Raw genomic sequence first — 27,999 nt, forward strand, 5'->3', positions numbered from 1 at the left:
TTTCTAACCGTTTGTGCAGATACATGCACATTTGTGGCCTGCTGGAGGTAATTTTGGAGGGCTCTGGCAGTGCTTCTCTTGTTCCTCCTTGCACAAAGGCTGAGGTAGCGGTCCTGTTGCTGGGTTGTTTCTCTCCTATGGCCCCCTCCACTTCTCCTGATCTACTGGCCTGTCTCCTGGTAGCGCCTCCAGCCCTGGACACTACGCTGACAGACACAGCAAACCTTCTTGCCACAGCTCGCATTGATGTGACATCCTGGATGAGCTTCACTACCTGAGCCACTTGTGTGGGTTGTAGAGTCCGTCTCATGCTACCACGAGTGTGAAAGCACAACCAACACTCAAAAGTGACCAAAAAATCAGCCAGAAAGCATTGGTACTGAAATGTGGTCTGTTGTCCCCACTGGCAGAACCACTCCTTTATTGAGTGTGTCTTGATAATTGACAATAATTTCCATTTGTTGTCTATTCCATTTGCACAACAGCCTGTGAAATTGATTGGCAAACAGTGTTGCTTCTTAAGGCTACTTTCACACTAGCGTCGGTATGGGTCCGTCGCTAAGCACGACGTGGGCAGCGGATGCAGTTTTTCAACGCATCCGCTGCCCATTCTGAAGTCTGGGGAGGAGGGGGCGGAGTTCCGGCTGCGCATGCGCGGTAGAAAATGGCGGACGCGACGTATGAAAAAACGTTCCCTTGAACGTTATTTCGTGCTGACAGCCAGCCAAATAACGACGCATCCAGTGCACGACGGACGCGACGTATGGCCATACGTCGCGATCCGTCGGCAATACAAGTCTATGGGTAAAAAACGCATCCTGCAGGCACTTTTGCAGGATCCATTTTTTTCCCAAAACGATGGATTGCAACGTACGTCGCACGACGCTAGTGTGAAAGTAGCCTAAGTGGACAGTTTGATTTCACAGAAGTTTGATTTACTTGGAGTTATATTCTGTTGTTTGTGTTCCCTTTATTTTTTTTTGAGCAGTGTATAAAGTCACCTGGCTTTGTGACATGGTCTTCGGCATCCCAAACTGACTCTTTAGGTGGAACGTGATCACTAATTCATCTCTTTTGGTGCCACCTTTACCTTAGGGCGCTTTAACACATCCATGCTTCACAATCTGAGCTCGGTCTGTGTTCCGTGGATGTACTACACTGACCTTAAAGGGACATTGAGCTATAAATTCCATTTCAGTTTCATAAATAATCACATCCTCTTGCTGCAAGTATTAGTTTTATTGTTTTATTATAATTTTCAGTTAATTAGTTGCTTGTGATATTTCAGTAGCTCTTGTACTCCACACGCTATTCTATGGAGACTTAGTTGTGTAACTTTATAATGTAAAGCGCTATATACATCTGTGCACAGTACAAACAAGAACATACTATACATTCAGCGTATTGTGGCAAAACAAATCGTAACTTGCGTGCAGTACCTCCTGATGACTTACTAAGGGGGGTGTAGGTTAATAATTTCCCATTTCTAAAGAGCTACAGGATCCCATTCAATGTCATTGTCGGTTTATGGGATGGTTGAAATAAAGTTGAACCAAACAGAATGAAAAGTGTTTTTATAGATTTTTGGAGCGTTAACTATTCCAACACCACTTTGCCAACTATGGTAGACACTAATGCTTCTTAAAGGTTGGACAACTCCCCGGAAAAGGTGCTGGGATCTTCATCTGACCTTGCAGTGACCTTGAATTGACGCCGAAGGAATCCCCCATATCTTTTCTGATTGTCCCACTTCAATTTGGGCCGGATCCTTCGCATAAATCCCCCATATCGCTTCTGCAGATCTGCCACCCCCTGTTCTGTCTCTACACCCTGCTCTGTCTCCACTTCCTCCACCCCATGCTCTGATCCCAGCTCTGGGTTTAGTACCATCCTCCTGTCTAACTCTACCCCCTGTAAATCATCCAAGCTCCTCTTGGGGTATTTTCGTAGAAACCCTCCATAGCGCTTCCTCTCATCTCTTGCGTTCCATGCCTGGTTCTGCTCCTCCGATTCATTATTGACCTCCAACTCCTGCTCTGAGTCAGGTATCTCCGGGAGGTCCCTCTCTCCATATTTGTGCAGACCACTATAGGGATTAATGGCTTCTCCCTTGTAGCTGCCACTCTCTCGCTTGGGGGAGTTAAAGAAGAATTTGTTTTTATCCAGTTTTTTCATAAATCCTCCATAACGCTTGACTGGTACCTCCAGGAGTTCGGAGGCTGTGGGCACTCGCTCTTGGTCCCTTTTGGAAATTTCGAGTGCGGCTCCTACAGGAATCAAGATCTTTTCACATCGCTCCCACTCTGTCACAGAGGTCATGGATCCTTCACATTGTAAAGAACAAACCTGTGGAATGAGAAAGAAGTAGTCAATGCGGGCGACATCAGAAGCCAGAATATACTAGGTCACCTTTTTCAAGATTTTGTTTGAAAAATGGCAAATTTCCTTGTGCCATGTGCTTAGCACCAAGTATCCAGTCTACTGGACATCATCATTTCCAGAGCTTTCCTACTATACAATATTATCATGCAATGGCTCTTATCCCCCTCACCGAAGAGGCTGAAGACTTCACCTACGCTGCTTTGAACCAGGGTTCCCACATGCCCATGCCTCAGTATTGTGCACGTAGTACTAGCTCGTCAGCTGGAGCTATCATCCCTAGAAAACCTACCAGAGGGTTGAAGTGGGTGTTGGTGGCTTGGATCTGTAGAGCACAGGAGAAGCACCAGGACACACAGTCAGCACAGGTCGCATGTGGAGTGGAGAGACTCAGCAGGATTATCAAAACCAGCAAACCCATTGCCAAGATTTTCTGCATGGACACAAATTACACACAAAAAAAAATCACAATTAATGATAGCACTTACAGATATTTTATTCACATGTCATGGTTTTTGCTAGGATTTGACAAAATAAGATGCAGTGCATAATAGTAGCCACTGCGGGTAACCATACCTCCCTCACTCTATTCCTAGCCCCTCTTTTACACTCTTCCCCATCAGTCTTGTCTTGACCACACTTGATTAGTTCTCATGGGCACAGGCACAGGAAGGTATGAGTGAGCTGAAACCCTGGGACAGGGAGTGCTGTGGTTGGTACTGCTGGCACTGTGGCTGACTCTGGAATATTGTAGTCAGGGCATAAGGCGGTCAGGGAGGACATACCATTGGTGCAACCTGTGCAGCCGCTCAGAGTCCCAAGAAGAAAGGGGGTCTGCTATCATCTCCAAAGCAGGTGGAATTGTGCACTATGATAAATTATTGGACCCAAAAAGGACCCATATACTGTTCTCACACAGGGGCCCTCTCCTCTCTGTGTCCGTTCCTGACAGTGGTGGCGTCCACATACAGTGGGTGATACTGTGGCTAATAGTATTGCGTACAATGCGGCACTGTGGCTAATTCCAGGGCACAATTGTTGGAAGACTCTGTGGGCACTGGGAATTTAGCACAATTAAGGCACTATATCTTCAGGAAGCTTTTTTTCTGCCTTTAAAACCATGTTCCGATGTAGCGTAAACTCGTTTTTTATCTTTGTGCAGAAAATGGGAGTCATTAATAGGATTCTCATGAAAACTCGTGCCGTCTGCGAGTGCAAAAACGTTGTTGAACTCTGCTTTGGAGCCTTTTTTCCCCTATTGTCCTCTGGGGAGCCTGAAAAAACACTGTTTATAGGTGCAGAATCCCGGTGTTGCTGCACTGCACAAATCTGCACCAAAAACACATTAAAATAAAAGGAAAAATGCATTATAAAAGAAAAAAAATAACCAGAGCAGATTGGGATTGTGTATTTTAGGGCAGTCATCAACATAAAAAAATGCAGCAGAAAAAAAACTGCATGTGGGAACATGGTCTTAAATAACTTGAGAATCAGAAGTGTATTGTACTTTGCGGATGCAATACACATATGGAAAAAGTCAAGCATAAGTTGCGGGGGAAGGGCAGGTCAGAACTTTCTGGCATGATGACGGACTAGTTGTGGAGGCCAGGTTGTCATGCCAATATTAAGAAGAACCTCGGTCTCATTTGTTTTAGGAAATATGGATGATAATAATCTCCATGGATACAATGCGCTGTAGACTACAGTGTCATCAGGGATTGCACTCAGTTTGGATCAGATATTTATCCCTCTATGTGATCGCCATTTTAGTGTAAAAAATATTTGCAGGTGAAGAAGGGAAATCTTCTATTGTAGCTCATCACCAGATGAATATCGCAGATTGCCCGATAACTCGGAACTAGAGGGCGCTGTTGAGTCTGTTAAATAGCCAAAGGAGGGTACAAGCAAGAAGCCCGAGAACGGGTTGATGCAAAAGTTCTGCCCCTTTATGAGAAAATAAACTTATCACATACCAGTAGTCAGCGTCGGACTGGAGCACCTTGGGCCCACCAGAGAAAATCATTCTTGGGGCCCAGTATGTAGCTACATAGAAATAAATACAAAATAAATACAAGACCACCAACTGTGTGGTAAAACATGCTAACATCAGGGTATAATATAAGGTAGTACACGTCTTAATTATGTAGCAGGGGTTGGGGTAGCCACCTCATACAATATAATGTAGCCCCTCATAGAATATAACGCAGCCTCCCTCATAGAATATAATGTAGCCTCCTTCATAGACTATAATGCAGCCTCCCTCATAGAATATAATGTAGCCTCTGAGGCGCCCCAGAGTCCTGGGCGTTGCAGTAATGTCATTCTTCCACCAGGGGGAGTGATATTATGTCTGATGGCACTAAAGGAGATCACCTTGCCAGGTATCACAACCATCACATACACTTCACACTCCAATCCACCAGGGGGAGCAAAGGTTCTATCTACTAGGGCATTCCTCATATTAGGGTAAAACTGGTGGGTTGGATAGGAAGTAAGTGAGAAGCTGACTGGGCTCGGCCCAGGCAACACCTGTCAGGCAGACAGGGGGAAAGGAGGAACATCTGAGCTCCAGACAGAGGGTCCTTGTCAGGGGTGGGATCCTGACAGAGGCCTAGCACAAGATAGAAAGACACGGAGCTGTGCCTGCCCCACATGTGGCAGCATCCTAAGAAAGGACAAGAAAGGAATTGTATTGTGGAAAGTGAGAAACGAAGTCACAGCACAAGGAGACAACACCAGAAGGAGTTCTGTCCTGAGAGAGGCTGCCTCCTTCTGAGGCGCGTAGCCGGAACACCGAGGGAGTAATTGACTACGCTTTACTTCAAAGACTGGCAGGACAGTCAATTCCAAGTTGGCTGCCCGACCCAAGCACCTAAGAAGACACAGTGGCAAATTGTGAGGGTCGGGGCGTCTCTAGGGTACCTATAAACAAGCCTCAGGCCATCAGTCATACGGGTTGTCCTATCCATACCATCTGGAGGACAGAGAGGAAGAAATAACATCTAGAACATCTACAAAGGTTGTGAGGACTATCCCGAGTTGCTCAGCAGGGAGGTACTACAACACCCAGGCGCTAGTAGGTAGGCTACTGATTTCCACCTAGATAAGGGAACTCTGGATTTGCCTTTGGACCGGCCGGACTCTGCCTGCCCTGTGATCCATACCCTGGACTGTGGATGCTAAAGTCTTCAGTAAAAAGGTAAAGAGACTGCACCCTTTGTGTCCTCGTTATTCACTGCGCCTTACATCGTCCACCATCACCATCTACACCTCTGGGAAGCCCTGGGGACATACTTCACCTGTGGGAAGGTATACCATCTAGCTGCCATTCCATCACCCCAGCGGACCCCTCAGCAGCGTCGGTCACTCTGACCGAGTACCACAGGTGGCGTCACGAACATTTTCCATATAAACACTCTGCCTTTTATTGGACGCCCCTCATAGGGCCACAGGCTGGGTCGGGCCACCGTGACATTCCCCATCGAGTACTGAAGGATCCGGTACCGAGTACCCCATTGCCCTACCCGTGGGGGCGATTCACCTCCTTCACAGAATATAATGCAGCCCCCCTTAAAGAATATAATGCAGCCCCCTCTCATAGAATATAATGCACCCCCCTCTCATAGAATATAATGCAGCCCCTCATAGAATATAATGCAGCCTCCCTCATAGAATATAATGTAGCCTCCTTCATAGAATATAGTGCAACCCCCCTCAAAAATAATGCACCCCCTCTCATAGAATATAATGCAGCCCCCTCATAGAATATAATGCAGCCCCTATCATAAAATAATGTAGCCCCCTCGCATAAAATATAATGCAGCCCACCTGATAGAATATAATGCAACCTCCTCATAAGGTATAATGCAGTCTCCACCATAGAATATAATGTAGCACCCTCATAGGGTATAATGCAGCCCCCTCATATATATAATGCAGCCCCCCATAGAGTATACTGTAGCTCCCTCATAGGGCATAATGCTGCCCCCTCATATAGTATGATGTAGCCCCCAGAATATAATGTAGTCCCCTGAGAGAATAATCCAGCCCCACCACAGAATATAATGTAGCCTCTCATAGAGTATACTGTAGCCCCCTCATATAGTATGTAGCCCCCAGAATATAATGTAGTCCCGAGAGAATAATGCCGTCCCCCACAGAATATAATGTAGCCCCCTCATACCCTCAAAGTATAATGCAGCCCCCCCATAGGGTATAATGTAGCCCCTCTCCACCTCCATCATTGTTCTCCCCCTTCACCCCCATCATTGTCTTCTCCCCATCACCTCTATCATTGCCCTTTCCACCACCTCCATCATTCCCTCCCCCTCACAACCCTCATCATTGCCCATTCCACCACCACCATTGTCTTTTCCACCACTACTATCATTGTCCTTTACACCACAGCCATCATTGCTTTCTCCCCCACCACCACCCATCGCCCATTTCAACACCCCCATCATTGCCCATTTCAACACCTCCATCATTGCCTACTTCCCCACCACCCCATCATTGCTTATTTCACCACCTCTATCATTGTCTCCTTCCCCACCACCCCATCATTGCCCATTTCATCACCTCGATCATTGCCTCCTTCCCCACCACTCCCATCGTCTTTCCCCACCACCCCATCATTGCCAATCTTCAATACACACACAGTACCGTACCACTCTCACACACACACTCACACACACACTGCAGCACATACACACACCACCGCACCACTCTCTCACACTCACACACACAAAGCACCGAACCATATACATACACGCACGCAGACAGACACACAGCACCACTCACCTCTCGCAGCACATCCAGGCAGTCTCTTCCTCACTGGCAGCTTTCTGTCTGAAACAGCCGTGCGCTGAATGATGACATCATCCAGCTGCGCTGTCTCAAACAGGAAGCAGGATGCCGGGATGTGCTGCAAGAGGTGAGTGGTGCTGTCTGTCTGTCTGCGTACGTTTGTGTATGCGGTGCTTTGTGTGTGAGAGAGTGGTGCAGTGGTAGTGGGGCTTTAAATGCGGGCAATGTTAGCTGCAGCCTGTGGCTAACGCTGCCCACTGTTAAAGTGAAATAGTATTCACTCCTCTCCATGCCCATGGGGGCGTGAGGAAGTGTGAATATTCATTTCTCTTTAGCAGTGGGGACAGTCGTGGCTTCCTGTCATTCGCTACTGTTCCATTGGCACAGGGCGGGCCCCCTTGACTCAGGGGCCCCATTGCCACTGGCTGGGGACCCCTAGAGCAGTGAGGGCCTTAGGCAGCTGCTGACCTGTATGCCAGCAGGTGTCAGTGCCTGGGCCCACCGGGGAATCCTCCGGTGGGCCAGTACGACCCTGCCAGTAGTGATGGGTGCAAGTGATCATTACTCGAGTTTGCCTAGGGTGCTCCAGTGACATGTTCGAGTTCCCACGGCCACAAATTTCGCAGCTGTTTGCCTAACAAACACGGGCAATCCCCTTACGCTCATCACTGCATACCAGGTCTAGTCTGATGGATGTCACATTCTACCACCTCTACAGGACGCAAGTGGTAGTGCAAATACATGTGGGATCTGGGTAGTACTAGTACTCCAACTATAATTGGAAGAAGAATCTTATCGAAACGCGCGTAGGGGTATTCTACCGGTCTTGTGTGAGTGTGCAGAGGTAATTATGATCCTTGAATAGGTTATTGCTGGGGTTATTCTGTGCAACAACTTTGTGTAAAACTGGATATACATCATTATTCGGGTGCCATACAATATATGGTGTTTTGGCCATACCTATGATTGGTTTTTTTTTGTATCCTGATATAAGCCTTATAGGCTATTTTGACAGCCACTTATATAGATAGATTGGCACCTTAGCACAGCAGTTTTTCTCTAGTAACTTATTAGGACATAAATATACATTTCTAGCCATAGATACAGGTTATGTAACAATAAAAAATGTTTTTTATATATATCTTTAAACCTGCTATTGGTTAATATCTGTAACGCACATAGAGCCGGTTCATTGGATTGGAGGCATCTTTTGTATTTTGTAGGGAAAAAACAAAAAGGAAGGAAAAAAACATTTTATTCTATTTATCATTAATAAATTTCTACCTTTGAACGTAAACATTCTGTGGCCTGGTTAATATACCTGTTAGGCTTTTGGTGCAATAGTATAGTGAATGTGTTCTTAATTTTTTTTGGACTAATATGTATAAAAAAAAAACAAGTAGAAAATGATGCCTGATGAAGAGAGCTGAAAATTTTGAAAAGCTTAGCTATATTTTATCTTCTTTTCAGTTTGACATTAAATGTATCAACTACGGAGGACTCTAAATTTTGACTATTTTGCCAGATTGGAAACAGCAAGAAATTCTAGTGCCTCTAGTGGGTAGAAGAAGTACTGCAGCTTTATACAACTGACATTACCGAATGGGGACAATTCTTCTGCCCCTACTGCAGACAACATATTCACCAATGTGAATGATGCTATTAGCGCCAGAAACGCATTGGTGCATTTTTTTCTGAAGTTCTCACTACTTTAACGCGCTTCAATAAAATCTGGAATTTTGACTCCCTCTTGAGCTGGATCTCCCCTATATCCTTAACCATTTGATGTCCATGGCGGTAGCTATGTTATGTTCCTGGCCCTGGAGGACGTCTTGCTGTTTTGATGAGATAGCTGTTTCCCTTATTTCTATTCTTTTTTTGCAGTCTGCTGATTTACAGTGGCAATGAAGCATGCTGTGATTTGTAGTCCCATCAGATACTATTATTACTACACCTATATTAGAGGTTCTAAAACAAAGAAATGTACAGAGCAAGCACGTAGTAAGGTCTCGGTACTCATCCTCCGGAAGCAGCTATGTATCATACAAAGGTATGAGCCCACATATGTCCTTGAGAGAGAGAGAAAAATAAAAAGTACCAGGCAGATAGAAACAAAGGGAGGGGGATGCATAAGAGCGGAGTACAACGCTGCGGCAATCAACGGAGCATCAAGGATCAAATATTGTACTGGAGATCCCAAATATTGGAGCAGCACCATTGCTTATAGCAAAACTTCTGCATTATAATGGATCCATCCATCCCTTTGTCCCCCCGTCTAAGCCCCTTATATCCAACCTACAACAATGAACAGAATATCGGAATCTAAGACTATATACCTATATCCTTATTTAACACCCATTTTGCTTATTAAATGATTTGTGACTCTTTCTGCACAATGTATTGTCTCCACTGCAACAACTGTTCTGTCTGCAACAACGTATCCGACCCCTATTAAATGTTATCTATATTACTTGTCTTGTACCCATCACTCCTAAATCTTTATCTACTGTAAGCCTCCATCTCTAGCAGTATCTAAATAATCCCCATGCAGAAAGTACCTACTGGACTAATTTAAAAAAAATCCAAATACGTACCCGATCCCCTGATATAAAGCCTATATACAGCTCTGGCAAAAGTTAAGAGACCACCACATCAAAACCCTGTCATGGGCAGCCCAATCTCCAGACCTGAACCCCATCGAAAACCTCTGAAATGTAATCAAGAGGATGATGGATAGTCACAAGCCATCAAACAAAGAAGAACTGCTTAAAGGAGTAGTGTGAAAGACTGGTGGAAAGCATGCCAAGACGCATGAAAGCTGTAATTAAAAATCATGGTTATTCCACAAAATATTGATTTTTGAACTCTTCCTGAGTTAAAACATTAGTGTTATTGTTTCTAAATGATTATGAATTTGTTTTCTTTGCATTATTTGAGGTCTGAAAGCACTGGGTTTTTCTTTTAATTTTGACCATTTCACGTTTTCATAAAAAAACCCACAAAATTTATTGCTTGGAACTACGGAGACATGTTGTGAGAAGTTTATTGACTAAAAGAACAATTTACATTTTACTCAAAAATACACCTATAAAGAGAAAAATCAGACAAACTGAACATTTTGCAGTGGTCTCTTAATTTTTGCCAGAGCTGTCCTTTTTATTGGTGGGAGATCCCACCATTGAGTGAAAATCCTATAATCCAGCACTAATAAGATTTGAATTAGAAAGACCTATTCTGCATAGAAAACATGGCCAAAATTCATCTGCATGAATAAACCCTAAGGATTTACATAAGCAGTAAAGGTGTACAACAGTGGAAGATGGCTTCTGTGTCCTTAGAAGAGAGTTTGCCATGCTTTTTAATGATGGTCTGGAAATCCAGAATATCTGATAATCCGCCAGCTATCACATCCCAGTGATGCAGAATATTCTGTATATATGTATTCTTTTTCTCACCCACACCTCTCGTGTGTATATAGATTTTCCGCGTCACGCACGGCGTCTGTGTTCCTCCTCTGTGGCCATTGTCTGCCCCCTTTCTTGCGCTTCCAGCACAGCCATTATAGACGGCCTGCCCCATAATGTCTTCCTATTATGTTCTATTTGTCTTTATTGATGAAATGAAATGAATCGGAAAATGGAAAAGACCCGAGCGGGAGGTCAGGTGGGAGGGATGTGACTTGGACATTACCCACTGGGGTTAGGGGTGACCGTACTGTTCAGTAATCAGAACTGGATCGAGGGTGGTATACAGGATAAGGACGCTTTTAGGGGGACGTTCACACTTCAACAGGCAGAAAATCCTCAATGTATTCCAGTGGATGACAGAATCAGCAGCAGAGCGGTGTTTTTCGGAAGGAGTCGTCCACATGACAGCCCTCATTACTGCTATTAACTGGATAGTGGAGTCCAGGCGATCAGACATTGTAAAGGGAACCATGTACGGTACCTTTATTTGGGGAATTTTCATCCTAAGGGGCCCATCTCACATGTTCATCATAATAAACTTTGCTGCTAACTTTTGTCTACGACCTTTTTAAAGAGACATCACACCCTCAGTCTAGTATTACCTCCATTTGATGTGAAAATGAATACAAACTATTGTTCCCTGTTATCAGCCATGTCAGGTTGGAATACATCTGACTAAAGGAGAATTCCTGATTCATGAAATTCGTCGCTGCAAAAACCTAGGTCCATCCATAGTTGTAGTGTGCATCATCCAATATCCCACGCTCATCCCCATCACATAGCACATATTATTCTATCGGTACAATGATTAACCCCATAAACCCCAACACACCATGACCCCATTTATAAATCTGCAGTAAACTGATCACTAATATTACATCACAGTGATCGCTATAATCATGAAAGAAAGAAAACCCGTCATGACCCTCGACCTATGGGCAGCATGAATCAGACACCGGCTGCACGGTTATAAAATATACTTTGAAAAGCCGGATAGGGATTATGTGCCCGATCCATCAAAGCTTTCACTCAAAAATTCTGGTGTAAAAGCTTTGAAAAGTCACAAAATTTAGGAGCAACTCAGAGCTGTGCATTCATTGAGACCTCACGCCAGTTTCATGCCTCCGAAATGTCAGATTCAAGGGCTAGAGTAGGATCTATGGTGAGGCGCACACAGAGGAGCAGGCCACTTGTCCGACATTCCCAATTCATGAAGAGGAGCCTCTGACCCCAGCATGCCCCCTCATCAAGAACAACAATGGTCTCAGTGACCCAGGTTCCTGTGACTAGTCCGAGGCAAATCCTTGTCGACTTCTGCCTGTCCCGCTCCAGTTGATTGACGGTCCCTATGGCCACAGTCCATAGCACGGACGGCGATAACATCGCAATGCTTGGACTGGCCGGCGGCTGTCCTGACCCGAGTGTGACAGCCTGTATTTCTATGCAGCTGTCATGCCCAGGTTAGGACAGCCGTCGGCCAGTCCGTGCATTGCAATGCGATCGTCGTGGTTATACGGCTGTCTTACTGCTCCCTATGTGTGTGTATAGGTAGAAACCTATTAATCAAAGGGTTCAGATAGTCATATGGGGCACGATTCATTATAGCGATTATGCCAGAATTCTGACCCAATTGATTTGAAAACTCTAAAAATGTTTGCGTCTTTTGCATTTTCAACTTAATTTTACATGTGCAAGCTGGGTTTGTATGGGGAAGTGACATCCCTTACGCCGCAAATCTTACTCCAGTCCCTGACTGGAGTAAGATTTATGACGAAGCGCACACCCCTTTACAGACCTGCCTGAATCATTAAAAGGCATACAGCATGAACATCACCAGTGTTAATGATTTAGGGCCATAGTCCCAGGACAGTTTTTCAAACTTTGTTTTCTCTGAAACCCCACAGCATTTATAACAAAACATACCAACCAGAGCCTGATTCAGGCTGCCCGTGTTTTGGGTGGCATGAATTTGATTGCAAGTCATCATAATAATATTTTCTATTCTTTCCGGAACGCTTCTTTTCACCTTTTTCAAATAAGCCTTTTTTTTTTTTCAATGTTGTACTAGAGGGATACTGGCCCTTTAAATCACTACTATAGCTCTGCAGAGGGCACTAACCCTATACGCAGGCTATCATGTGGTAGGTTTCGGCGGCGGTGGAGTACACAGCTTTTTGTCCACCGTCTACAGTCTGTTTTTGTATTATCATTCTCTTTTCTCATTATTCGTTTTCTATGTGACTGAATGAAGATTCAGGTCATTAACTGTGCCCTCCTGGGGATTGTAATGGGGTGAAAAATTGCTTTAAATGAAGTTAATAACTCGCATCTCCCTGTCTTCTCCTACTCCGTGTCACTCACGTCATGACCGGGCAGAGGGAGCGGCACATTATCGAACCTACAGCAATGGATGCAACTATGGGGAGGGTGGAGGTGCCATGACGTGGTGCTTATGAGGGGGGCATAGAATGGGTAAATACAGTGTAACACTAGAGTACCCCACATCGCTTTTCTGCTAAAATGGTACCCATCTGCTGCATCTCAGGACGGGGCATGTGATAAATTTGGCTCGGATGCACCAGGTAACGGCGCAATTGGAACTGGCACAAATACAGATTTGGATATTTTACATTCCAGTTATTTAAAGGGACATTTAAAGGGAGCATTATAAGAGGAGCAGCAGAGGTTCTCAGCACTGGATATATGGGTTCTAAAGTAGTTGTCGTAGGGGCAGGCAGATTTGTGCACCCCCTACCACTCATCACATTAGTACCGTCACAGACTATATGGCTGATAACAGGGAGCAGTAGACTGTATTCACCTGTCCTACAGTCTGCCTCACATCAGGCTGAAATGGCTGATAACAGGGAGCAGTAGACTGTATTTACCTGCACAGCAAATAATACTATAAAGATGTCAGGGTTACTGTTTCTGTGGAAATGGAAGTGATGCGTCACATTGTGCTACCCCAGACCCCTCGGAATAATGTCTGTACCACCCCACAGTATATGTCAGCTGTATCCTACAACAATTCATTATGGGAAAATGTACCTGTGGAACTGGAATCTTGGACGCTCCTCAAGTTCCTTTTTGCTTGTCGCAGGTTTTGGGGAGCAGAGTCGTCCTCCAGGAGATTGTTCGTCCTGCGTCTCTTTTTGGGGATCCAGCCCTTAAAGCAAAAATGAAGTGGGAGTCAGCAATGTACACTGTATGCTGATCATGGTGTAAGAATACATTGGGCTTTATGGGGTTAACTGTCGGACATGATTTTGGGGGCACATCATTCTGCAATGTTCTGTCTGGGAAATGTGGGGTTCTATAGGGCACGGAGCTGGCAGATATTGGGGTGATTGATCCTTTGAGGTGCAGATTACGTGAAATGCCATTGTGCCATGTGCTATAGACGGTGTCTGGTAATATTAGGGTGCAATAAAGTCATATAATAATGGGGTGCATTATAGGGTTCTCTGCTTGGCTACAGATTGCGTGGCGTGACGGGTATAATGTTGGGGTGCTACAAAACTGCATTCAACTATTTTCAGTAAATGTAAAGTGCAATTATGAAATAAACCATGGGGTTGAATATTGGGGTGCACATTTTCTATAGAATGTCAGGTAAATCTGGGGTTCATTGCAGTATAAAGTGTCTTCCAGGGGGCTAAATGCTGCATTTCGGTACTTTCATGGGTTGTGATGTTGTTATAGAATCCATGAGGTGCCCTGCTGTGTTCTATGTTACGTGTCCTGTTAATTTGGGATACGATTGAAAGATGAGTTGTGAAATCAATAAAGGTACATTGGAAGGTACATTGTTATCTGTTAATGATTTTCCTATGTGATGTAATTGTGCTGGGTACTAAACCTGGTACATATGGGGTGCGGTGATGGTGCGTGATCTACAGGGGATATCGGGGTACTCGGTGCTGTAAATATGGGGTGCAGGTGATAGAGGTGGCACATCTCTGGGTGCGCGTTCTTTTAGGGTGCCAGACTATGTGATGTATTAGGGGACCTGTATGTTGTAAGATGTAATGTCCTCCAAGTTACCTGGTTATAAGCCAATGCAGCCTGTCAGGAGTCGGGGAGCAGCCGCCCCTCTGTGGTCCAGGCAGGTGATGTTCACTCCACAAGTCAGTCCCAGGTTCTCCTGCCGTCCCTATGAGTGCATCAGACTCTTCACAACTACTTATGTGAGGGGAGGTGCGCAGGGAGGGGCTCCCATCATGTCCCCTCACTCCTCCTTCCATTAGGCTTCATTGTAAACCTGTGATCCTTGATCCGGGAATGTCATAGCTCCTTCTTTTCATCTTATTCTCTGTCTGGAGAAAAGAAAAAACCTGATTTTATTGTAACTAGTTATATTGTATTATCAAACGCTGCGCTAAGGACCTGACAATCAAAGTATTGGAAAGAGAGTCATCCCTATACACTCTTATGCTTTATTTCTACAAGAGTCATATCATGTACTATATACAGTACACACTATATAGACTACATACAGTATGTACTATACACATCATGTACTATATACACAATATATCATATAGTCTATACATAGCATGTACTATATACAGTATATACTATACACAGCATGTACTATATACAGTATATAACCATATAGTCTATACATAGCATGCACTATATACAGTATATACTATACACATGCACTATATACAGTATATACCATATAGTCTATACATAGCATGTACTATATACAGTATATACTATACACAGCATGTACTATATACAGTATATACCATATAGTCTATACACATGTACTATATACAGTATATATTATACATAGTATATACCATATAGTCTATACACAGTATGAACTATATGCAGTATATACTATACACAGCATGCACTATATACAGTATATACCATATAGTCTATACACAGTATGAACTATATACAGTATATACTATACACAGCATGTACTATACAAATGGTGCACTATATACCTTATAAACTATATAGTCTATACATAGCATGTACTATATACAGTATATACTATACGCATGTACTATATACAGTATATATCATATAGTCTCTCTACATAGCATGTGCTATATACAGAGTTTATACCATATAGTCTATACATAGCATGTACTATATACAGTATATACTATACACAGCATGCACTATATACCATATAGTCTATACATAGTATGAACTATATACAGTATATACTATACACAGCATGTACTATACAAATGATGTACTATGTACCTTATAAACTATATAGTCTATACACAGCATATACTATATGCAATATATATTATACACATGCACTATATACAGTATATACAGTACCATATAGTCTATACATAGCATGTACTATATACAGTATATACTATACACAGCATGTACTATATACAGTATATACCATATAGTCTATACATACCATGTACTATATACAGTATATACTATACACATGTACTATATACAGTATATATTATACATAGTATATACCATAGTCTATACATAGCATGCACTATATACAGTATATACTATACACATGCACTATATACAGTATATACCATATAGTCTATACAGAGTATGAACTATATGCAGTATATACTATACACAGCATGCACTATATACAGTATATACCATATAGTCTATACACAGTATGAACTATATACAGTATATACTATACACAGCATGTACTATACAAATGGTGCACTATATACCTTATAAACTATATAGTCTATACATAGCATGTACTATATACAGTATATACTATACGCATGTACTATATACAGTATATATCATAGTCTCTCTACATAGCATGTGCTATATACAGTATATACCATATAGTCTATACATAGCATGTACTATATACAGTATATACTATACACAGCATGCACTATATACCATATAATCTATACATAGTATGAACTATATACAGTATATACTATACACAGCATGTACTATACAAATGATGTACTATGTACCTTATAAACTATATAGTCTATACACAGCATATACTATATGCAATATATATTATACACATGCACTATATACAGTATATACCATATAGTCTATACATAGCATGTACTATATACAGTATATACTATACACAGCATGCACTATATACAGTATATACCATATAGTCTATACACAGTATGAACTATATACAGTATATACTATACACAGCATGTACTATACAAATGGTGCACTATATACCTTATAAACTATATAGTCTATACATAGCATGTACTATATACAGTATATACTATATGCATGTACTATATACAGTATGTATCATATAGTCTCTCTACATAGCATGTGCTATATACAGTATATACCATATATGGAAACAGGAACACATGGGCTACTTGCACAGTGAACAAGTCTGTATGATCATGTTCACACACCACCAAGAAACCTGAAGACACAAAGGAGAATAGTAAAACCAAAAACACTCAGTTTGAAAAAATGTTGCAGTAATCCGCAAGTGCTAGTAAAAGATGTAAAAAACAGGGTATTTGGTTGATACGTTTTTTGCAAAAAATGTATACTAAGCTGCTCTACCAATCTTCACGGTATACCCTTATCAGAGCAGTCCTAACTAATGTATGCAATCCCTATCTGATGTATTTAAAAACCTGATCATCTGTATATAACCTGTGTGAACAGGGTTCAGAGAGGAAAAATCCATGTGTGCATACAGGGTAGAACAGCTTTTGTGCAGATAGCCCAAGAGGAGTGGTGGAACTCCCCAGTCTTGTAGACACAAGAGAACAATTATGGAAACAGGAACACATGCGCTACTTGCACAGTGAACAAGTCTGTATGATCATGTTCACACACCACCAAGAAACCTGAAGACACAAAAGAGAATAGTAAAACCAAAAACACTCAGTTTGAAAAAATGTTGCAGTAATCCGCAAGTGCTAGTAAAAGATGTAAAAAACAGGGTATTTGGTTGATACGTTTTTTGCAAAAAATGTATACTAAGCTGCTCTACCAATCTTCACGGTATACCCTTATCAGAGCAGTCCTAACTAATGTATGCAATCCCTATCTGATGTATTTAAAAACCTGATCATCTGTATATAACCTGTGTGAACAGGGTTCAGAGAGGAAAAATCCATGTGTGCATACAGGGTAGAACAGCTATTGTGCAGATAGCCCAAGAGGAGTGGTGGAACTCCCCAGTCTTGTAGACACAAGAGAACAATTATGGAAACAGGAACACATGGGCTACTTGCACAGTGAACAAGTCTGTATGATCATGTTCACACACCACCAAGAAACCTGAAGACACAAAGGAGAATAGTAAAACCAAAAACACTCAGTTTGAAAAAATGTTGCAGTAATCCGCAAGTGCTAGTAAAAGATGTAAAAAACAGGGTATTTGGTTGATACGTTTTTTGCAAAAAATGTATACTAAGCTGCTCTACCAATCTTCACGGTATACCCTTATCAGAGCAGTCCTAACTAATGTATGCAATCCCTATCTGATGTATTTAAAAACCTGATCATCTGTATATAACCTGTGTGAACAGGGTTCAGAGAGGAAAAATCCATGTGTGCATACAGGGTAGAACAGCTATTGTGCAGATAGCCCAAGAGGAGTGGTGGAACTCCCCAGTCTTGTAGACACAAGAGAACAATTATGGAAACAGGAACACATGGGCTACTTGCACAGTGAACAAGTCTGTATGATCATGTTCACACACCACCAAGAAACCTGAAGACACAAAGGAGAATAGTAAAACCAAAAACACTCAGTTTGAAAAAATGTTGCAGTAATCCGCAAGTGCTAGTAAAAGATGTAAAAAACAGGGTATTTGGTTGATACGTTTTTTGCAAAAAATGTATACTAAGCTGCTCTACCAATCTTCACGGTATACCCTTATCAGAGCAGTCCTAACTAATGTATGCAATCCCTATCTGATGTATTTAAAAACCTGATCATCTGTATATAACCTGTGTGAACAGGGTTCAGAGAGGAAAAATCCATGTGTGCATACAGGGTAGAACAGCTATTGTGCAGATAGCCCAAGAGGAGTGGTGGAACTCCCCAGTCTTGTAGACACAAGAGAACAATTATGGAAACAGGAACACATGGGCTACTTGCACAGTGAACAAGTCTGTATGATCATGTTCACACACCACCAAGAAACCTGAAGACACAAAGGAGAATAGTAAAACCAAAAACACTCAGTTTGAAAAAATGTTGCAGTAATCCGCAAGTGCTAGTAAAAGATGTAAAAAACAGGGTATTTGGTTGATACGTTTTTTGCAAAAAATGTATACTAAGCTGCTCTACCAATCTTCACGGTATACCCTTATCAGAGCAGTCCTAACTAATGTATGCAATCCCTATCTGATGTATTTAAAAACCTGATCATCTGTATATAACCTGTGTGAACAGGGTTCAGAGAGGAAAAATCCATGTGTGCATACAGGGTAGAACAGCTATTGTGCAGATAGCCCAAGAGGAGTGGTGGAACTCCCCAGTCTTGTAGACACAAGAGAACAATTATGGAAACAGGAACACATGGGCTACTTGCACAGTGAACAAGTCTGTATGATCATGTTCACACACCACCAAGAAACCTGAAGACACAAAGGAGAATAGTAAAACCAAAAACACTCAGTTTGAAAAAATGTTGCAGTAATCCGCAAGTGCTAGTAAAAGATGTAAAAAACAGGGTATTTGGTTGATACGTTTTTTGCAAAAAATGTATACTAAGCTGCTCTACCAATCTTCACGGTATACCCTTATCAGAAGATTGGTAGAGCAGCTTAGTATACATTTTTTGCAAAAAACGTATCAACCAAATACCCTGTTTTTAACATCTTTTACTAGCACTTGCGGATTACTGCAACATTTTTTCAAACTGAGTGTTTTTGGTTTTACTATTCTCCTTTGTGTCTTCAGGTTTCTTGGTGGTGTGTGAACATGATCATACAGACTTGTTCACTGTGCAAGTAGCCCATGTGTTCCTGTTTCCATAATTGTTCTCTTGTGTCTACAAGACTGGGGAGTTCCACCACTCCTCTTGGGCTATCTGCACAATAGCTGTTCTACCCTGTATGCACACATGGATTTTTCCTCTCTGAACCCTGTTCACACAGGTTATATACAGATGATCAGGTTTTTAAATACATCAGATAGGGATTGCATACATTAGTTAGGACTGCTCTGATAAGGGTATACCGTGAAGATTGGTAGAGCAGCTTAGTATACATTTTTTGCAAAAAACGTATCAACCAAATACCCTGTTTTTTACATCTTTTACTAGCACTTGCGGATTACTGCAACATTTTTTCAAACTGAGTGTTTTTGGTTTTACTATTCTCCTTTGTGTCTTCAGGTTTCTTGGTGGTGTGTGAACATGATCATACAGACTTGTTCACTGTGCAAGTAGCCCATGTGTTCCTGTTTCCATAATTGTTCTCTTGTGTCTACAAGACTGGGGAGTTTCACCACTCCTCTTGGGCTATCTGCACAATAGCTGTTCTACCCTGTATGCACACATGGATTTTTCCTCTCTGAACCCTGTTCACACAGGTTATATACAGATGATCAGGTTTTTAAATACATCAGATAGGGATTGCATACATTAGTTAGGACTGCTCTGATAAGGGTATACCGTGAAGATTGGTAGAGCAGCTTAGTATACATTTTTTGCAAAAAACGTATCAACCAAATACCCTGTTTTTTACATCTTTTACTAGCACTTGCGGATTACTGCAACATTTTTTCAAACTGAGTGTTTTTGGTTTTACTATTCTCCTTTGTGTCTTCAAGTATATACCATATAGTCTATACATAGCATGTACTATATACAGTATACACTGTATAGACTATACACAATATATATTACCGGTATATAAAGTATATAATATACACCATAAGCAGTACACACTATATACGATTTGCAATAGACAGCATACAATGTACACAGCTTGTATTACATGTATATATGTTCTATACGCTATATACAGTATACACACTATACACAGTATGCACTATATGTGTCCTATACACAGTATATCCACAATATTTCCAGTATATACAGCATGTACTATATACAGAATACCCCATAGTAAGCTCACACAGCGGTCGCCTGTGTTCTTACCTTCTCACTTTCCAGCACCTACATGATCCGATGCACATCTCCCCTGTCACAGGTAGCACTCAGTAATAACAGCAGTAATGATGGCAGCTGCGGCTGTTGTGTGACCGCCTGTAGCTTAATCAGGCTATATAAGTAACAAGAAGAAATGAATATCATTAATTGCAGGGGCTAACTGGGGCTGACAACTATTGTAAAAATGGTTGAAGGAGTCTTCACCACATAGCTATTAAAGGGAACCTGCCACCATGAAAATGCAGTCTGATCTGCAGGCACCATGATATAGAGCAGATTAATAGATAGTATTGTGAGAAAACACTCAGCATAGCCTGTGTTTTCATCATTTAATCCTCTGCTCTTTCTAGGATTCTCAGTCCAGTGGGCGGTCCTATCAGTGACTGACAGCTATCACTGTATGCACACTAATACAAAGAAAGCTGTTAGTCACTGATAGCACCGCCCACTGGACCAAAAATCTGGATACCAAATATCTGGACAAATCCTTTGGATGAACAGTTCTGATGCAGCATGGACAGGTGAAGTTGAAGCACAGGAACAATCCAGTTGGAGCAGCCGGTGTGTCAGTTACAGAGTCCAAGGCAGTTCTAGTGTGAGGGAGTGCCAGGGCCATAGTCATGGCTGAGAGCATGTGCTTTAACGTGCCCTGGTCTCCTGTCACATGAATATAATGTCCCTTCTGCAGCATACCTTGTGCTTCACCTTCTGCACCGTCAGGGTCCCACCTGGGTGACTGAAGTCCAGCCGCCGGCATTGTTGCATACAAACAGACAGAGTCCATTTCAAACTTATAACGTGAAACTTTACTTTCCTCTGTTCGCAGCACATCCTTTTCAGTTACAGCATCAGCATATAGTTTCATACAGTCCACTTTCTCGAATTTCCCTACGCTTCTTTCTACGTCCCTCAGTACGTGACCGGGTCGTACCACATCTTGCGGTAACGCAGCGTCCTTCCTGTCCAGACTCACTAAGTTTGGGCCTTCTTTCATCTGTTTCACACTGGATCTAAGGGCATCTGCCCATGCGACGATCTGCCACATGATGAGCGACCTGCGTCCCCATACTGTTTAGGGCTGCTTCTGCTCCACGCTGCTGTCACACGGCTGCTTCAGCTGCACTTCGGTCCATCTGGACTCCAGACGGCTCGGTATTCTGCTTAATGTTGCGGAGCTATCCGCCGTTCACGGGCACCTAAGCCCCTTCTGACTTACAAATGGAAGTCTTCTCCTCTTAACCACGGCTAGCTCTTCCTAAATAAGGCTACTTTCACACTAGTGTCGTGTGATGGACATCGCAATGCGTTGTTTTGGAGAAAAAAACGCATCCTGCAAAGTTGCCCGCAGGATGCGTTTTTTCTCTATAGACTTGCATTAGCGACGCATTGCGACGTATCACCACACGTCGCATCCGTCGTGCAACGGATGCGTCTTGTTTTGGCGGACCGTCGGCACAAAAAACGTTACATGTAACTTTTTTTGTGTGTCGAGTCTGCCATTTCCGACCGCGCATGCGCGGCCGGAACTCCGCCCCCCCCTCACCGGACCTTACAATGGGGCAGTGGATGCGTTGTAAAACTGCATCCGCTGCCCCGTTGTTCATTTTTTTCGCAGTTTGCGTCGGTACGTCAGGCCGACGCATGGAGACGGCCCCGTACCAACGCTAGTGTGAAAGTAGCCTAACTATGTACACTAATGTGCCCCATCTAGTGTCCGATTCGGGGTACTACACTTACCCTATCTCTACTTACAGACATAACACTTAGCAGGATGATATATGTATGGGGGCCCTTTTCTCCTACCTGTCGAGGTTCCTCCCTCCCACATGGGTGAGTTACTGTTATGCTGGGCAGTATGAGTGAGAGCATATTAGGTTTATGGGTTGCAATATTAGCATATGGGCTCCCTATGTAATTACCCCTTGATGGTGGGATGCCTGACCTATTTATCCTATGCCCACTCATAGTACCAACATTTAGGGATGTACCTCCTCTGGCAGTTGCTGTTTTTTATGTGGTTCTTTTTTTTTCCCCTGTTCTCTCGTCATGTTTTTGTGCATTTAGGCTTATAGCCATTTCTTTGTACTATTAATGAGCCCTGTTTAATAAATTTTCACCTTTTGATATAATCATTTTAAGACTCAGGGTCTCATCTCTTTATACTTATATATGAGAGTATACTCCTGATCTCTTGTAGGTGTTGTATATTGTGTGGAGTCGCGGCTGTGCTCTCATTGTTTGGTCCCGTATTTTTAGGACCACATACTTTCTAATGTATATCCAGTATGTCAGTTTTTGCTAAACTGATATATGTACGCAGCAGTAAAACATTATACTCTTCTTCAAGAGGGGTAGAGACGTGGGGCAGTTTCTCTACCCCCTTACATTCCCCCTCCCTTTAATAATGGCCGTCCCAGACCATTTACCCAGAACTTTTAATATGGACATTGTATACTCCTCGCATGGAGGTCAATGAGGTAGAAACTTAAACGAAGCAAAGTCTCTTTACAACAACGCGTGAGAGTCCTGTCTCTCTTGAAAGGTGCCTGGCTCACAGTCCTCCATACATCTCTGGTACATTGGGGGAAACATAGTTCGTTTTCCCAGGGTACCTTTAATCGTGCGCTCAGAGACAGTCCTTCTGTTAGCAGTGCCAGTTCACAAATAAAGAAATTCGAACCCGCACTGAAGGTTCTCAGTCCTTAGGGGAGGCGTCCCTCTCCCTTTGTGTACGGCATGGTCCCGTGTGCCACCTGCGTGCTGCCTGGTTTTAGAACGCAGTCTGTTGCTGCAGCTGCACCTGAGCCGTTAATTCAGGGACCCGTCGCTTTCACAAGGACTAAGTCCTGCTGTCCAGCACAAAATGGCGCAACGGGTACAACAAAACAAAAAAAAAAAACACAACAGTTTCTCCTGACTGTATCGGTCATATTACTCCTGACTCTGAGAGTGCTCCAGGGCTCCTTTTTCCCGGCAGGATGCAGAACAGTCCTGTATATCCCATTACTTTACTCCAACACTATATGGTGCAACGAGCACTTAGTAATCCTTAGCAGAAAGTATCTTACAGTTCAACGGCATGCATCCCATGCCGCTTTATCAGGATGGTTCCATGCCTGCATTTGGGCTGAAGAGGACTCTGGAGCTGCAGAGTCTGTAGGCTGCCATGACGCAGCAGAGGCAGTGTGGGGATGAATAGTAGATGATGCGCCGGGAGCCAACCGTACCTGGTTCGGGCCCGCATACAGTTTCACATCCTCCTCTGAACATAAGGTCACCGCCACCGCAAAATAGCCCCGGGGAAGTCCTCTTTATAGAAGAAGACCCAGTCCCCTTCGTCTAGGAGTCTCCCAAACTTTATAGAGGCAGCGGTCTTATAGATTTTATAGTTAGTGCCCACCTCACGTATGAATCCAAAACCTTGGTCCCCTTTAGCATTAACAAGATGTCATAGCGCCCTCACCGGGTCAGGATTTCTTTTTCTCGCTGCTTCTTTCGCTCTTTTATGCCCATGATCAAGGCGGTTTGTCCGTGAGATGGAAATGGGCCTTCCACTTCCTGCTGGAAATGAGATACGCCTAATGATGTCCCGGCTCTGACTGGGGATCTGGCCTCCTGAGCGTGGTGACCTTGTGACAAGGTTAGGGGACCTGGGTCGCTAGGCGGTGGTCTGCTCCTTGGGATACGAGTCTGGGGGACAGACCGGCTTTCATGGGTGAGGGGCCGGGGCAAAGACCCAGGGCCGGCTTCAGGTTTTCGTGGGTCCCCGGAGAAATAGTCTCAGTGGGTCCCTTTAACACATACTCATGACACACATACAGTATATGGCAGAGAAATATAGGTATAGTACAATGCCAAAGATTTCACTTACGGTACTTCTTATATTACATGAGTGATATCAATAGCTCAGAAACCGGACAGTATAGTCCTCCATAAAGTATTATGGGCCCCACTGTTGTGAATTCTGTTGTCGAACTCCCTCCTGTGGTCGTGAATGGTACTTCGGCGAGTTCTGTCCATGGACTCCCTCTGGTGGCTGTGAGTGAAGCTGCTGCTTCTGAGGTTCCTTACACAGGTGACGTGGTTTATCCTTTGGTTGGCTGCTCTATTTAACTCCACTCAGATCGTTACTCCATGCCAGCTGTCAATGTTCCTGCATTGGTTCAGTTCGCTCTTGGATCTTTCTGGTGACCTGTCTTCTCCAGCAGAAGCTAAGTTCCTGATAGTTATTATTTGTTCATTGTTTCCTTGTCCAGCTGGTTATCATGATTTTGTCTTGCTAGCTGGAAGCTCTGGGATGCAGAGTGGCATCTCCGCACCGTTAGTCGGTGCGGAGGTCTTTTTGCACACTCTGCGTGGTCTTTTGTAGTTTTTTGTGCTGACCGCAAAGATACCTTTCCTATCCTCTGTCTGTTTAGTAAGTCTGGCCTCCCTTTGCTGAAACCTGTTTCATTTCTGCGTTTGTGACTTTCATCTTTACTCACAGTCAATATATGTGGGGGGCTGCCTTTTTCTTTGGGGAATTTCTCTGAGGCAAGGTAGGCTTTATTTTCTATCTCTAGGGCTAGCTAGCTCTTAGGCTGTGAAGAGGCGTCTAGGGAGAGTCAGGAACACTCCACGGCTATTTCTAGTTGTTGTGATAGGATTAGGGCCTGCGGTCAGCAGAGCTCCCACATCCAAGAGCTTGTCCTGTGTGAGTTTAACTATCAGGTCGTGCCGGGTGCTCCTAACCACCAGGTCCATAACAGTACAGCTGGCCCAAAGTATTAATGAATCTCAATAGAGGGATAAGAGAAGTTCTGAGACCATTTTTTTTTCTTTGCACTGTGTTTTGTCTTTCTTTTCCCCTAAACCTTTGGGTGGTTCAGGACACAGGTGTAGATATAGACATTCAAGGTCTGTCCTCTTGTGTGGATCATCTCACTGCAAGGGTACAAAACATTCAAGATTTTGTGGTTCAGAATCCTATGTTAGAGCCTAGAATTCCTATTCCTGATTTATTTTCTGGGGATAGATCTAAGTTCTTGAATTTCAAAAATAATTGTAAACTGTTTCTAGCTTTGAAACCTCGCTCCTCTGGTGATCCCGTTGAACAAGTAAAAATCTTTATTTCTTTGTTGCGTGGTGACCCTCAAGACTGGGCATTTTCCCTTGCGCCAGGAGATCCTGCATTGCGTGATGTTGATGCGTTTTTTCTGGCGCTTGGATTGCTAATTTTTACCATCGCTTCATCGTTAATTTTTCTAGTATTGCTAAACCGTTGACTGATTTGACCAAGAAAGGTGCTGATGTGGTCAATTGGTCCTCTGCGGCTGTAGAGGCTTTTCAGGAGTTGAAGCGTCGTTTTTCTTCTGCCCCTGTGTTGTGCCAGCCAGATGTTTCGCTCCCGTTTCAGGTCGAGGTTGATGCTTCTGAGATTGGAGCAGGGGCTGTTTTGTCACAAAGAAGTTCTGATGGCTCGGTGATGAAACCATGTGCCTTCTTTTCTAGAAAATTCTCGCCTGCTGAGCGCAATTATGATGTTGGCCATCGAGAGTTGTTGGCCATGAAGTGGGCATTCGAGGAGTGGCGACATTGTCCCAGGAGAAGGCTCAACGTTTCGCTAACCGCCGGCGCTGTGTTGGTCCCCGACTTCGTGTTGGGGATTTGGTTTGGTTGTCATCTCGTCATGTTCCTATGAAGGTTTCCTCTCCTAAGTTTAAGCCTCGTTTCATTGGGCCATATAAGATTTCTGAAGTTCTTAATCCTGTGTCATTTCGTTTGGACCTTCCAGCTTCTTTTGCCATTCATAATGTGTTCCATAGGTCGTTGTTGCGGAGATACGTGGCGCCTATGGTTCCCTCCGTTGATCCTCCTGCCCCGGTGTTGGTCGAGGGGGAGTTGGAGTATGTGGTGGAGAAGATTTTGGATTCTCGTGTTTCGAGACGGAAACTCCAGTACCTGGTCAAGTGGAAGGGTTATGGTCAGGAAGATAATTCCTGGGTTTTTGCCTCTGATGTTCATGCTGCTGATCTAGTTCGGGCCTTTCATTTGGCTCATCCTGATCGGCCTGGGGGCTCTGGTGAGGGTTCGGTGACCCCTCCTCAAGAGGGGGGTACTGTTGTGAATTCTGTTGTCGAACTCCCTCCTGTGGTCGTGAATGGTACTTCGGTGAGTTCTGTCCATGGACTCCCTCTGGTGGCTGTGACTGAAGCTGCTGCTTCTGAGGTTCCTTACACAGGTGACGTGGTTTATCCTTTGGTTGGCTGCTCTATTTAACTCCACTCAGATCGTTACTCCATGCCAGCTGTCAATGTTCCTGCATTGGTTCAGTTCGCTCTTGGATCTTTCTGGTGACCTGTCTTCTCCAGCAGAAGCTAAGTTCCTGATAGTTATTATTTGTTCATTGTTTCCTTGTCCAGCTGGTTATCATGATTTTGTCTTGCTAGCTGGAAGCTCTGGGATGCAGAGTGGCATCTCCGCACCGTTAGTCGGTGCGGAGGTCTTTTTGCACACTCTGCGTGGTCTTTTGTAGTTTTTTGTGCTGACCGCAAAGATACCTTTCCTATTCTCTGTCTGTTTAGTAAGTCTGGCCTCCCTTTGCTGAAACCTGTTTCATTTCTGCGTTTGTGACTTTCATCTTTACTCACAGTCAATATATGTGGGGGGCTGCCTTTTTCTTTGGGGAATTTCTCTGAGGCAAGGTAGGCTTTATTTTCTATCTCTAGGGCTAGCTAGCTCTTAGGCTGTGAAGAGGCGTCTAGGGAGAGTCAGGAACACTCCACGGCTATTTCTAGTTGTTGTGATAGGATTAGGGCCTGCGGTCAGCAGAGCTCCCACATCCAAGAGCTTGTCCTGTGTGAGTTTAACTATCAGGTCGTGCCGGGTGCTCCTAACCACCAGGTCCATTACACCCCACATAGTGCTCTACACAGCATAATCAGCCCCATATATTGTTCCATACAGAATAGTCCCCATATAATGCTCCATATATAATGGGCCCCATATAATGCACCATTTGTAATGGGCTCTATATATAATGGGCCCCATATAATCCTCCATACATAATGTACCCCATACATGATGCTCCAGTGTATAATGAGCCCCATATATGGTGCTCCAGTGTATAATGGGCCCCATATATGATGCTCCAGTGTATGATGGGCCCCATATGATTCTACAGTGTATAATGGTCCCCGTATATGATGCTCCAGTGTATAATGGGCCCCATATATGATGCTCCAGTGTATGAT

General features: G+C 43.5%; 1 protein-coding gene across 1 annotated transcript; it reads right to left on the reverse strand.

Annotated features, from left to right (window-relative positions):
- Positions 1–1,220: 1,220 nt before the first annotated feature.
- On the reverse strand, positions 1,221–15,122 carry PDYN (prodynorphin). The gene is made up of 4 exons (XM_069755665.1): positions 14,700–15,122; positions 13,704–13,821; positions 2,672–2,812; positions 1,221–2,346 (listed from the first exon to the last, which is right to left on the reverse strand). The coding sequence occupies exons 3-4, from the start codon at positions 2,798–2,800 to the stop codon at positions 1,642–1,644; spliced, it is 834 nt and encodes a 277-aa protein (XP_069611766.1). The 5' UTR covers positions 2,801–2,812; positions 13,704–13,821; positions 14,700–15,122; the 3' UTR covers positions 1,221–1,641.
- Between the last annotated feature and the right edge of the window lie 12,877 nt (positions 15,123–27,999).

The sequence above is a fragment of the Ranitomeya imitator genome, chromosome 2 (assembly GCF_032444005.1).
Source record: "Ranitomeya imitator isolate aRanImi1 chromosome 2, aRanImi1.pri, whole genome shotgun sequence".
NCBI lineage: Eukaryota > Metazoa > Chordata > Amphibia > Anura > Dendrobatidae > Ranitomeya > Ranitomeya imitator.